Raw genomic sequence first — 14,011 nt, forward strand, 5'->3', positions numbered from 1 at the left:
CTTTTTGCTTAGGTGACTTTGATGGGACAGTTGAAAATCTGTATGAATAAAACATTTATGGAGATGTTTCTTCAAATTGTCAGGCTTTTCAACAACTGGCAAACATGTCAACTGATGAGTAACATTCAGCGACTGTTACACACATAAAATATTATATGCAATAGCAACTTTGTTGTCAAAGGAAGCAGCCAGAGTTCAACGTAAATGTTTTCTTTCAAAATTGATCATTTGACTAACACAGCAGCAGGCAACAGAGCAAAGGGTGACCCTATCTAGTTATTCTGAACTTAGCTTGTAGATATATATTTTTTCCAATTTATCAGTAATTTCGTGTGTAGATTTTAAATCAGTGTTCATATTGTGCTTTAAATGTAATGGTATGCTCAAATTTGCCAGTATGTTTCTTGTTAGCATGCAGTAGTAAAACTTTGGAATTACGCAAGTAAGAAGTCGATCTTATTTGTCAGTAGTATTAGTAGTGCTTATAAATAAAAAATAACTGCACCCAAAGTTCAGAAAATGGTCCCATCCAGTTTGATTGATTAGTTTGATATTATTCCATGATTAAGACCAAATTGTAGCAGAATAGTCTTAGTAAAATAATGAGTGTGTTCATGTATTGTTAATTTTGTAGTGTGTCAAAGAATTATGAAAGTGGAAACAAATTTTTGTGAAAATGTTTCTGTTCCATAACTCCATCTGCTAATCTAATGCATTGCCCATAACGCTGCCACTAATTTTTCTTCCATTGCAACTAATGCCGACTAGATAAAGTTAACATCAGTTTTAAATTAACTCCAACAGAAGCCTGTGGAAAATGTGTTGTCCTGTGTATTTTGCCCATAGTAGATTACAGGTTTTCATTGAAAATGGATACATATTAACTTCACACAATGCTATGACTGTACAGACTAAATCTTCAGTATTGTACTGTTAAACATGATCAGGATATTTTTTATATCATAGCAAAATGAAGTTTGTTCCTGACAAAAATTTGCTTCATTCAATTTGTTTTTGAACTAGTTGTCAGGAAAGCTCTTGTTCATATGGTCAAAATGGCTTGTGGTTGAATAATCCCATGAATGATGTTGGCTGTGCAGCATGCACCAAAAGTATGTAAGGGAGATAATTATGCAATTTATTAGTTCAAAGGGAGATAATTCAATTTTGAAGGACTTAAGATGGGATTGGTGATGTTTTAGCTGACAGTTTTTATTTCTTAGTTTCAAATCTGTTTTGTATTGTGTTCATTTTGTTCCTGGGTATGAGACATTATTGATTATTATTCCCACAATACGTTTTGCAAGGGGTATAAAAAATGAGCTCCATCTGTCCGTTTGTCCGTGCACATTTATCTTTTCCGGAGCAGAACTACAAAACTGTTTGATATTTCTCCACCAAACTTGGCACATAGATAGCTCTGCTGGTGCACTGGTGCCTTTTGGTAGTTTTGGAATTCTGAATAAAATATTTTTGTCGTTTCCATGGCAACAAGTGTGACTTCAATGAAAACCTTTCATTGCTCTCCTTCCACTTTCTATATACACACCAAAACATTTGGCATAATCATAACTTGTAGACATATTCATGAAGAATATTTGCCATTGCAGGGGATACTGATGACTTTGTCTTCTTGTGTTCATTTTATTTATGCATTGTTAGAATATCAAGTTTATGAAGTAATTGTATTCCTTTCAAGAACAATGCATATATTCTCATTGCATCAGGATTACTGAGGGGCCATTAAGTGAAGACATTTGCCATGTGAAACTGTTAGGAGTAGTCTTTCCTTGGTTGTCAGTTGTTAAAATGAGCATATGTTGAATGATTTCAGTCTCCAATGTTTTGTTGTTTTGCTAAACTCATCTGCATGATGTCTGAATGGTGTTGCATATACGCTCTACACATTGTAACGTGACATACTCAACTAGGCCACCTCTGTCTGCTCTTACACTGAATCATATGTCCCCTCAATGGATGTGGGAGCTGCATCTCGCATCCTCTTCACATACTCCTCACTGATGGCACAAGCTACTTATAGAATGATTGTAGACACTGCTGATTCATATTCATATGAAGAGCAGATCTCAGTACTCGCTGTCGCTGTACAATGAGGACATCCTGTCATAGTTTATATCAGAATGACCTTTCTTGAACTTAGACTGAACCCAACATTAGCCAATCAGGAAGCAGTTTTCACGAGGTATGTTTCAGGTATTTCAAAATGGAGACTTTCATTTCAGATTACTCTTTGAGAATGTAAGGACAAAGATGTTTGTACAGAATTTGGAAACTGATTGGTAGAAATTCTCTTTTGTATATTCATGGAAATTTTTATTGTATCGAAGCAAGAGATGGGAATTTTGACTGAATCCGTCAGTTCAGAATGCCACCTGTTTCCAAGACTGCATGATTTTAAACAGGAAATGCTAATTATAGTCATATCAACATTTATATGGTGGTCAGTTCCTTTGTTCTGCTAAGCAATATCTGATTGGTTGGATGAAAGGTCATTTTGATGTAACCCAAAATGGGAAGTCTTGTAGGTCTTTGTTCAGCTGAAGGGATGATGAATGTATCATTTTACGTCCTATCATTCAACTATTATTAAATCAGTTTAAGATAGAATAGGTTGGGGTTGTGGGGTTTTTTGTTTTGTTTTTTGGGTTTTTTTTTTTGTTTTGTTTTTTCTGTTTGGTTCATTTTCCACATATGTCTATCTTGCCTTCATTCTTTCTCAGAGAATAATGTTTAACCACATTTCAATTCTAACTGTAATGACTTTTGAATTAATCTTTTTATTTTTTATTTTTTATTATTTTTTTTTTCTGTCCTTAATGCATTGATGTTTGGCTGCAGCTTGTGGATTACCAAACACCAAGGTTCATAAATGTGGTCCCAAATGGACAAAATATACACTTTTTGATCGGTCTAACTGTTTAGTAGATTTTTTCGTCATGCCTTCTGAATGTTCATTATTATTTTAATTTTGTTATATATTTTTGGGACAAGTTATATTTTTATCAACAAAACAAAATGTAATAACCTGTGAACAGAAATAATAACATTTGGCAGAAATGTACATTGCATCTTGGAAAGCAGATAGTAGTTGTCCTAGTATTTTCATATATAGATAGTGACTGTCATCACCATACTGGCATGTTAAACTCTCTATGTTCACAAGTCACCTTCATCATCATGGGCAGACATTACCTACCCATCATACCTTTGTCTCGTCTTGACATGACACACCAGTGCTGTACAGCAGTTTCGCTCGCTGTGTGCAGCTTTGCTCAGCCATATTGCACTGCCACTTCCGTTTCTGCAGTAGTGTTCATCATCAGCTTGCTATTACTTTCTGCCTGCTTGATATTGGTTTCTCTGACACACTAAGGATAAAGATGCAAGAATTCGTCCTCAATTATCACATTGAGAAATGTTCCCAACTGTCTTCAAGCTGTGACTGCAAATTATGAAAGCACAAGATTAAGTTATTATGCACTTCAACTTGCAGTTTTTTGCAGGCTTACTTTGCTGTCATTGTCAGCTTATCTGTCTAGTTTTCAAAATATACAAATGAAAAAAAGAAAATACAGGTTATCTTCTGGATGTCTGCTTGTGTTTTCTTAGTGCATTTTGCTATTCTCAATATTCACACATGAATTTGATGTCACTCGGATGCCAGTTTTACTGCGCATTTTACTGCATGCTTACTACCTGCCACATTTGGATGCAACTTTGAAATTTTCAGGAAAGATCTTTTTTATGTAACATTAGTGTTCTATGCTTATAGCATTCTTTTGAAAAAGTTCAAATTCCTTCAAATCTTAAATCTTCTGCACAATTACATTCCTTTAAAATGGAGCTCTGATGCCTTAGAACATTGTTGCACACAGTGATTTCATTGGATAAAATAATGCTTCTGTTTGCTTTTTTCAGTAAGCAATACACCTCTCATAAAATTTTGCCTGAAAAATCACTGTTTCTTGACATACCTCTGTGACTTTCCTTGCACGACACATGAGCGATAGACCTAAACTGCATTGTCAAAAGAATCCCAACTCATGACTCTTTAGTTTCAACAGTGAAGACAAAAAAACACCAGCAGACATCCTCAAGTATTTTCTTCATAATATGAATGATTTTTCGACACAAATCAGTATGTGAAATATGATTTTGCTTGTACTATCTATGGGTAATCTTCAATTGATTTCCTCTCCTGTTCTTGTAGTCACCAATCTTGTGTTGTATACATGATGAACTGTAACATGATGATAACTTGCACCAGTCTTTCAGTCGTGGGGATTTGATTGTCATGTCCGACTTAGCCATTACTGAAACCATCGTCCTCGATAAATCTCCACTATACATTGTATGCATCTATGCTATATTACCTCTCTTTGATGGCTGTGCATTCTCACAGTAACCAATCAGCTAAGCCTTCTTTACAACTGAGCTTGCCAGTACAGGGGTGGAAATAAGCCATTGCTTGACGTCCCAGTCAAGTGTTTTTTCTGTCGGGCAAGCTAATTTGTATATCACGCTGTACCGGTGTCCAGTTGACTTTCCGTTGTTAATTATGTTGTTTATTTAAAAAATCAACAAGAGAATTGGCTGGTATAGTGGAAAAATTATCAGGGCAAGTGATTTTACATAAGCAATTCAAGAAATATTTCCATCCCTGCTGTATCAGCAAAAAGCGGTCACACCACAAAGATTTGTTCTCACTGCAACTCAAATTTGGGGGAAATCATACTGACAAATTAACAGGTCAAAAACTTATGAAAATATATGCAAGAACTCCTCCTACCTCTTTCAGAATACCTCTGCATCATTTGTGTTTCAAGTTTAATCAGTTAGATAATTTTGATAAGTGGAAGTAACTTCCTGGCATAAACAGCGGATTTGATGAAAAACCAGCCAAGATGGGTGGTAAAATCATCAGGCAGAGCCACAGATGCATCCAGGGTATAGTGGAGATAATTGAGGATGAGAAACCATGTGAAAGGCAGATAATGATGCATTTAGGACCTTCCTGGTCTTTCCATTGTTAAAAATACATAGGAGCTGAGGGTCAACCCGAGAACCCTAATATAGAATGTTAAGGTTTTATTGGCCCCTTAACTTCAACTACTGATACAGCAATCTCGAAGACCTTAAAATTTTATCCAAATTTCAACAAAGAATAATCCCATTAATGTTAAACCTGTGATTACACAATGTCGTTAAGAAAGTGGTCAAATGTAATATAGGTTATATTTGGGATTACACTTTCTCAGTAAAGTACAAATTCTAGTATTTGAGTCCCATTTGGGACTTAAACCCACACCCTCAGAGTCAGGCACCTAATCACCAGCTCACAAAGTCAGCAGCTAACCCACTTAGCCACTGCGACTTCCACAAAAATGAAAGTTGGACAACTGCTAGTCTAGGCTGCAGGCTTTGTGTACCATACTGATAAGTGTTAATTGGCATGGCTCCCACAGCCAAAAGCTATGATTACACAGTAACATTTAGAAAGCTGTCAAAAGTACTAGAATTTGTACTTTACTAATAAAGTGTGATCCCAAATATAACATGTTACATTTGACCACTTTCTTAATGACATTGTTTAATCGCAGGTTTAGTGCCGAATCCACTGTAAAGTGCAACCATGGCTTTTAGAATTTGAGAGTGGAAGATACTCAAGAAAATCAAATGAGTTCTGCTGGTTATGCAGATTTGTGATCAAAGCTCCACAGTTGATTATAAATCAATGGTAATACTTTTGCCCATATAGTAGTACACTTGATACTGCTTTATTTTGAAGATCTGAGTAAATATTTAAATGTCACCCTTATGACTACTATAACTGGAATGTAAACTTCGGTCCTAAACTTCTAATTGACTAATTAAATTAGGGTTGCTATTTTGTTGGGGTGGGACTTGTCTCCAAACTGTTGAAATTGCGTCAGCAGATGCTTGGCCTGAAGAAAGAATGTGTACAGTTATCTATCATCTAGAATCCTTGTAAACATTGACATTAAAATGTGGTTGCCACAGTAACTAACATTGTTACCATGGTATCCAGTATTTGACATTTGCCCCTCTCTCTCTCTCTCTCTGACTACCAGTACAAAATGCATGTTTGTGTCTCCCCCGGCACTGGCACGGTGCGGCCGAGAAGTTCCTTCACAAAACACTCTGTCATGATGATACGTTTGAACCTAACAACAATATTCCTGGTGTCAAAACCACGGCACAAGCCGCCACGTCCGCGAGTCAAAACAAGACAGGTTAGTGACCAGTTGCACGGAACACCATCATCTCACTATCGTCATCCTGATACAACACGTATGGACCTTGGCCTCATGTAGCCTCTTCTAAGACATTTGTCATTGTTATCTCGTACCTTGGAATATTGTGTTGCCATGGTAATGAGACAGCATTGCATCATCATGTGTTCAGAGGCTTCATTATCATAAGGAGCAATTGGATAGCCTTTTGGTAAAAGCAGTTGCTTGACACCAAAGGTTTCAGGAGCAATTTAAGAAAGGGAGACCAATGTGTGGGACATATTTCTGAAGTCCCCAGCCGTGATATTGCTGGAATATTGCTAAGAGCGGCATAAAAACTATACCCACTCACTTACTCATAGAATTATCATGATGTTGTCTGTGGCATGTCATTATTTCATTGTTGCCAAACATCTGTTATCATCCCTGAATATCGTCACCAAGCACCTTCATCTTATCTGAAAATCATCGCCACAAGCTGGAACACTTAGCTGCTAGAATCCACTGCTTGCGATCAAGGATTTCTCCAAAGTGATCTTCAGTATGCATCCCCTCCTGCAGAATGAAGTAGACATGCTATGATATGGCTGAAATACTAGTCACAGCTGTATTAAACTCAATCATGCCGGAATGCTAGAATATGTATGCTGTTGTTTATGTTACATCACCAGTTGTTTTATTTCCCACAATTCCTTCATAGTTCAGGTATAGTTGAGCTGTGGTACATTGTTACTGTGATTTCCCTCTATCCAGTGGTTGTTTCACCTTGTAGCAGGCTGTTTTGTTAATGTACGGTGTCCTCGAATCAGCTGGTTGTTATGGAGCAATGTTGCAGATATTAAAGACCTAACTGACCTATTATCATTGTTGGGTTCGCTGCAAGTGGAACAGTTGTAGAGGAATGACATCTATTCCACTTCTCATTTCTGCATTTTTTAATTGATGTCTGTATTCCAGATAAGCTCTTGCTCGCCGTTTGTTTGCTTATTGTTTATCTTTTATATTTTTAATAATTTTTTGTTCATTTTATTTTTACTAGTTTTTTCATGATTTGAATTTTTCAGTGGCAATTTTGCTTTTCAACACTCCAGGGTTTTTAGTTGTATGAGCCATTAAATTGGATTGTCTTCTTTATGGTAGCATTGGAACAGTCAATTGTAAAAGAATTGCAGAAATATCATCACGTTGCTTCTTGGCTAATGATGATGGGTCACGGGGAAAACATGCTTTGTCAGCTAAAAAATAAGTAACAAGGTCCCTCAGCATAGACCAGCAACATGGGCTGACTTGTGTCCTTCATTGTGTTGTCATGTGACGTATTTCAAACTGTGGTGTCTCTCATGTCCTGGTGAAGGGAGGTAACTCTAGTGTGACATTACTCTGTGGTTGTTTCACTTCCTAGGTTAACATGTAGAATTAATAGCTTTTTGGAGTAGGTTGTTCTTGGTAGTCTGTTGCATATCATCATTGTACATGCTAATTGATAGTCATAAATGATTAATTATTGAACAAAATTTCAATTAATTTTACAAATTTGAATGATGAAGATAAAAAAATGTAAATATGTTTCACTAAAAAGTGTCAACAGCATGCATTATGGTTAGAAAATTTACATTCATTTGAACGTCTTGAGTGTGTCTGCATGAAATCAACAATTTAGTGTCAGTTTGTGTATTTTTCAAAGCCTGTTTCGTCAAAGATGTGATTGTCATTTCAGGGAGCAGTGCATCTGGTAGCAGCAAAAAGGAGAAAGAAAAGTCAGACCGAAAGTCTGCTAGTCCTGCTGGGAGTGGCGGCGGCAGCGATACCGACACAGCCAGCCTAGCGAGCGCGCGACGAGGCGCCCCCAGTGATCGTAGCCTCCCCCCACCTCCTGGGCCTCTAGCACAGATGCCAGCTGACCTCAGTGGGAGCAGGCAGTCCTTTAGAATGGCCATGGGAAATCCATGTGAGTTCTTTGTGGATGTCATGTGATTCATCACATGTCCAGGTCATGTGACTGACTCATCAGCCAATCAGCTTGATTGTATTGCATGCAGAGTGATTGAGCAATTCACCAGTGAGCCAGAACTCATCACTTGAGTGTAGAGTGAAACGTTATACTGCAGACTACTTATCCGCAGTGTTATAACATGTCCAAACTTGCTTGGAAGAATACAACAACAGTTTGGCCCGAGAACGTAAAGTTCATCCAAAGGATCTGATTTGAAACATGTCTATCTATTTTCTTTGATCATTTTCAGCCTACTGTGTTACTACATATGCGCATTCTTGTAAACCTGTGTGTATTTAATGCATGACTACGGTGTTGTTATTTATTGTAGCTCTTCTAGAGATTGAGGACATACCGACCACGATTGACTGACGGAAAGTTGCTGCCTGTCTGCCACCTGCCCGTTGCATTCTTCCCTCCGCCCGTTGCCCGCCCGTAGCCCGCCCGCCCGCCATCTCACATCTAACCCACTTCGTTCTTCTAACAACGCTAACCCTTCTACAGTGCCCGCCCGCCTCGTTCGTTCGTTCGCTCTCTGACGCTCTTTCCTTCCCATCATGCAATTAACCCTGCTGCATAAACCTCTGTTGGACTTCTCAAAGCCTTGCTTTGAATTTCACATGGGTGGGTGTGCACAATAGACATGATCGTGGTTAGTCATGTGACGTGTCGTCATCATGTGATACTAGCACCGAGGACAGACCGGCCAATGAATCCTGTCCATGAGAGAGAGAGAGAACACAACATTGTATACAAAGTTATTTTTGAAGAAGCCAGTAGGTGTGTAGCTTGACTGAATGCAATAGAAGACATGAATGCTGGAAATTGGTATTCAGTTTCCACAACAGTTATCTCCCTTTCATTTCATTCATCTGTTTGATTCTTTGTTTTCTGTCCTGTCACCTAATGCATGCTTTCAAACTGCTTGTCTATCCATTGCCAAAATATTTGCTGCAACTCAAGTACTTTATCATTTCTTTTACCTTTTCTCTTGCTGTTCAGTTCACATCAGCTTGTTTGCATGCATTACCTCTCTGAACTAACTGCATAATTCTTTCATTTGGGGTGTTGATAAACATGCTTGTATCTAATGGTTCAATCCAATTCTTTTGGGAAGAAATGGAAACATGTTAGACACCATTTGGAAAGAATTCTGCAAGCATTGCAACCCCAATCCCAGCCACATTCTGAGCATGTCCTGCCACCTTTAGCACTGCCCCTCCCACCTATCCCAGCATCCTTGGCATGCAATATTCCGTCTCAGTGGCCAGCATGTCCGTCATCAAACACTCATGATGACATCATAATCTGTTGATGGTGACGTCATCGTCCTGAGTTTGACCTGAGTAACATATCAAACTGCCCAGCTGCATCCAAATGAAAATATTTCGAGCTCAGTTTCATTTAAGTTTCACTTAAGTTTCACACAATCATGTGTTAGATAGAAGTTTGTTTAGTTTTTGATTTGTCTTAAAGTTCTATTTCAGGTTATGACAATCCAGTTCATTTAAATGAGAAATTACAATGAATTTCTTTGTTCGGAAGCATCACAACATTGCATAATTTGACTGATTTGTTCAAGATTTTAGAAAATTCACTAATCACTTATGACAATTTTGCTATTATTGACATAATTTCAGTTGACCCTGAGCAAAAAAAGAAAATTGAAAATTTTATCAAGTTGTCCTTTTTTGGAAGGATTGTTAAGCAAGGTGATTTAGAAGATCAAACTCCATAATAAGTTTGGAATTTAGATAGTGTTAGCATAATTTCTTTGTTGAAATAAATTTCTGAAAGTTACTGTGCCTTGATAAGAAAATGGATGTTGAACAGCTGGAAATCATTTGTCAAACATCAGTTGAGGACTTAAAAGGTGACCTGTTTGTAGTCTTCTGCACCCTGGCTGCCCTTGCTTTTCCAGGCCATGTTTATACAAGCAGTTCCTCTGTTACGTACTACACTCATGCGTGTGCAGTTTGCGTACATGCTACGATGTGTACATAAGTCGTCGAACATGCTACAATGTTTGCATAAATTATCGAATATGTTCCAATGACGTAAGTCTACATGAAATTTTTTTTACTCGGTCTTTGTGGCATGACAGCTGGATCTTCTCAAATAGTTGTAAGTCCTACATGCTACGATTGACTGATTTACATAATATATCTGACCTACGTCACAAGTACATGTTACGATTAGTTATGTAATACATATGAGTGTAATGTCTTACGGACATGCTAAGATTGAGTTATGCATGGTAGTGAAACATGTTTACGTTGAAAACAAGAGAAAATTGCTCAACGTGGACAATAATGAGTTTTTGTCTTTGAGATGATGGTATATTGTTAGTTTGGTAATACTGATGAATTGTTTGTAAACTTTCTTTTCATGTTTGCTTACATACTTGTGGTATGGTAGTTTTTCGATTTAGTTAGAGTAGATGATAGAAATTGTTTCAATAATTGTAACGAGAGCGACAACTTGGGACTGAACCTGAGATAATGCAACTAATATTTACATTGGTGTCTGGGTTGAGTGGTTTTCTCTTGTTAATGAATGCCTTGTACAAATGCGGAACACCAGTATGACTGCTAGAGAGAGAGTGAGAATGAATGCCATTGGAGTATGTGATATACATAGTATGCGAGACCGGCTGATTTTAGTAGCCGTTAGTGAGAAACCTGCTCGGATGGACTCGGCTATTTATCCTGATGTCTTTTAACCTTTTGTACAAACTTTATCCGCTATTGTATATTATTTTCTGTCCTTGTACAAAGCTTCTTCACCTGTACAGTTTTAATATGTGCTTTTTTATGTTGATGAGAGTTGCCTCCCTTTGTCAAGTACGAAGTTGTGATAAGACATATCGATGATTTTTAATGAGTGTTGGCATGGAAACTTTGCTCTGCTGATACAAATTATGTCCATCCATTTGACTTGCTCTTGCGTGCATCATTTATTGTTTGTTTAAACAAGTATATTTTATATGTCAATACTACAGCCAAATATGTTGAAATGTTTTGCCTAATTGTTACGTAACATAAATCTTGCACTTATTCTGAAATAGATATTTAAGCTTGTTGCTGAAATGGAGAAGAAACATGATGATGTGTGAATAATGTCAATGTATATGTTTTCACTAATGCTGCGTATCCATCAACCATCCATCTTCCATCATGTCCAGGTGAACTGTCTCTGTGTTCCAATTTAGGTGCTAGTTGTCTGTGACATCATCGCCAAAACACCAGAACAGGACATTTCCCATCTACGGTGCAATATCCATGCTTTACCATTCTACAGATTCCACATTCAAACCACTTTTAAAAGAATTGAGAATTTTGTGATTTGCCTTTACCTTCAACGCACAAGTTTTAGGGCTGCTTTGTTGAAGTTATTAGCTGGACTTTTACTTCAGTGATGAAGAGTCGGTATATGTTTTAATTTATTATCAGATCTCAACTTATGACTTATTGATAAATTTTATATTTTTGACTGTATTTTACTGTTTATTCACCAACTTCAACCACAAGATTGATGGGAACTTAACTAGCTGCCGAATTCAGTTATGATATTGGGGCTAGTTAATATTAATCTTTCATATATTTTTTTTTTTCTTTTTTTTCTTTCTTTGGGGGTTAATATTAAATATGCTACAGTTGTAGGACCTATTTCAGTGCAAGTGACCCTTACCCCTCTGATAAATGCCAGTCCCTTGTCTCAAAGATTGAGTGGTGATATCATTTTTCTCATTTGAAAGGTCACAAGGATGAGGAAGACTAATTAGCATTACAATAAATTCTACCTCATAAGTGATTTTTGTGACATGTTTATGCATATATGAAAGTAAGTTAAGATAGTTCGTTTTAATTTTTGTCAGTTTCTCCAGGCGACATCAAAGTCCTTGCCCTTTCGAACGAGACTAAGGACTTCTAAAATTTGAGTCATCTTTCGTACGTCGGTTTTCAGTCATACAGGTATAGTACATGCAGTGGTAGAGCCATTTTGATAAGGCTCGACAACATTTCAAAGAAAGCTTGTCTTTTTTGGGGGTGTAAAGATACAAGAATTTTACATAACTGCATATGGCAGGATGATAGTGTAATTATGTTGGGTGCCGTAGCCAATCCTATTGTCAAATATGATACCCATTGAACTGTTACCAAACATATAGTCAGATCATGTTTCAAGGAACTCATTCACTCACCTGTACTTTTAGATTACAGGTTATTACTGTTATTTTTATGTTTCATTGCCATTCTATTGTGCAACTCTCATAATATACTGATGGCAAGAAGTAAAGGAACACATACATGTTTTACACAACATTATAGAGTTTCATGAAGATGACAACCAGAGAGTAAAAATTTGCTGTTCATTTTGATCACAGACATCAGTGTTGTATGGAGCAGTAAACTTGGCATATTTTTCTGTTCCCTTATTTTTTCCTATGAGTATGTGTACATCCTAACCATACAAAGACTCTTAAACCATGCTCTTTCGGTAGGGCTCTTAGATTAAGCTCTTGCAGGGCTTTATAATGTTCATATGCAGATAGGGAAGCTATGAATGACTATTTATAGAAATGTTGCCTTACGTAGGGTTATTTTTGTAGCTTAGAAGCTGGTTGAGAGCATGCAGAGTGCATCCGAGCAGGTCATGTGCTTGATTGTGCCAGAAGTACATGTAACAGTTTTTGTAAAGAAAATCTGAGTTGACTGTAGACATGTGTATATGTCACCAAATTGTCATAATAAACGAATATTCAAAGATAAAGCTTTCCTTTGTTTTCATGTTGTTTTCAGAGTATCAACAGAGGGCAACCGAACTTTGGGATATGGTGACCCTTGAAATTCAAACAACCACTCAGTTTTCTGACAATCCCAAAAGAGTGTGTCATAATTAATATCACTCAAATTTTTCAGTGGACCCAAACACGTAAAATCACATGACTTATCCCGTCATTTACCCATCTTCAGCTGGACAAACAATTTTTAAAAAGACGCAGTTGCCATAAGTGAAACCACGTGTATCCAGTGTGCTTCGTTGTGGGGCAAGACTAACATCCTTGACACTCAGGAATTCACTTCGGTCAGCCATTCAAGGACTCTCTGTGCGCAACATTACTTACCTTCAACTGGGCCCGATTTCTAGAAACAAACTGAAGTTTTAACTCAAGTCAGCAATAATTCAGCTGCATCAGGAGAGATGGGTTAACGCATTTGCTCATCATCATGCTGAAACTTTGTGTCAGTATTATTTGTTTCACTCCTCTACTGCCCAGTCACCAACACTGATCCCTCAAAATCTGCATAAAACACATATTTGACCTGCAGTATATACGCTTAGGGTTTTCTGATGACATGGTTATTAGCTAATATTTCCACAAGCTGACATCCTTGAATATTGACAAAAATGCTCTTTTCAACAACTGCTTACTCACTGCTGACAGTTTTGTAGTGTGCTTCGTACGCATCTCTTGTTAGCGAGCCTATGGAAAATAGCATTTGGAATCGTTTGGTTACAAATCTTTTTAAGGTAAAGTTCAAAAGGTATGTGCAAATGTCCATTTTTGTGATTTCTGTGTGTGTTCTGATTGGTCAATCTCAAAGGTTACCTGACATGACCGCCTACTAGGTTTGTTAGACTCGGTAGAGGAGTGTAACGACTAATGCTGAGACTGATTACTTAGACTGAGGTGCCTGGGTGGTCAGACTCCTTGAGGTCACACACATCATGGAAGCTC

At 37.4% G+C, this 14,011-nt stretch overlaps 1 protein-coding gene across 4 annotated transcripts in view; it reads left to right on the forward strand.

The window, feature by feature from the left end:
* Nucleotides 1-13,041, forward strand: part of LOC137267977 (segment polarity protein dishevelled homolog DVL-3-like) — a 76,027-nt gene extending 62,986 nt beyond the window's left edge. For all 4 annotated transcript variants that reach the window (XM_067802436.1, XM_067802438.1, XM_067802437.1 and 1 more), the window contains 2 exons: nt 7,993-8,223; nt 8,600-13,041. In XM_067802436.1, the coding sequence (XP_067658537.1) occupies nt 7,993-8,223; nt 8,600-8,640 (272 nt within the window). In that variant the 3' untranslated portion in view covers nt 8,641-13,041. The remainder of the gene's footprint in view (nt 1-7,992; nt 8,224-8,599) is intronic.
* The last annotated feature ends 970 nt before the right edge of the window (nt 13,042-14,011 follow it).

Source organism: Haliotis asinina, chromosome 16, assembly GCF_037392515.1.
Source record: "Haliotis asinina isolate JCU_RB_2024 chromosome 16, JCU_Hal_asi_v2, whole genome shotgun sequence".
NCBI classification, from domain to species: domain Eukaryota; kingdom Metazoa; phylum Mollusca; class Gastropoda; order Lepetellida; family Haliotidae; genus Haliotis; species Haliotis asinina.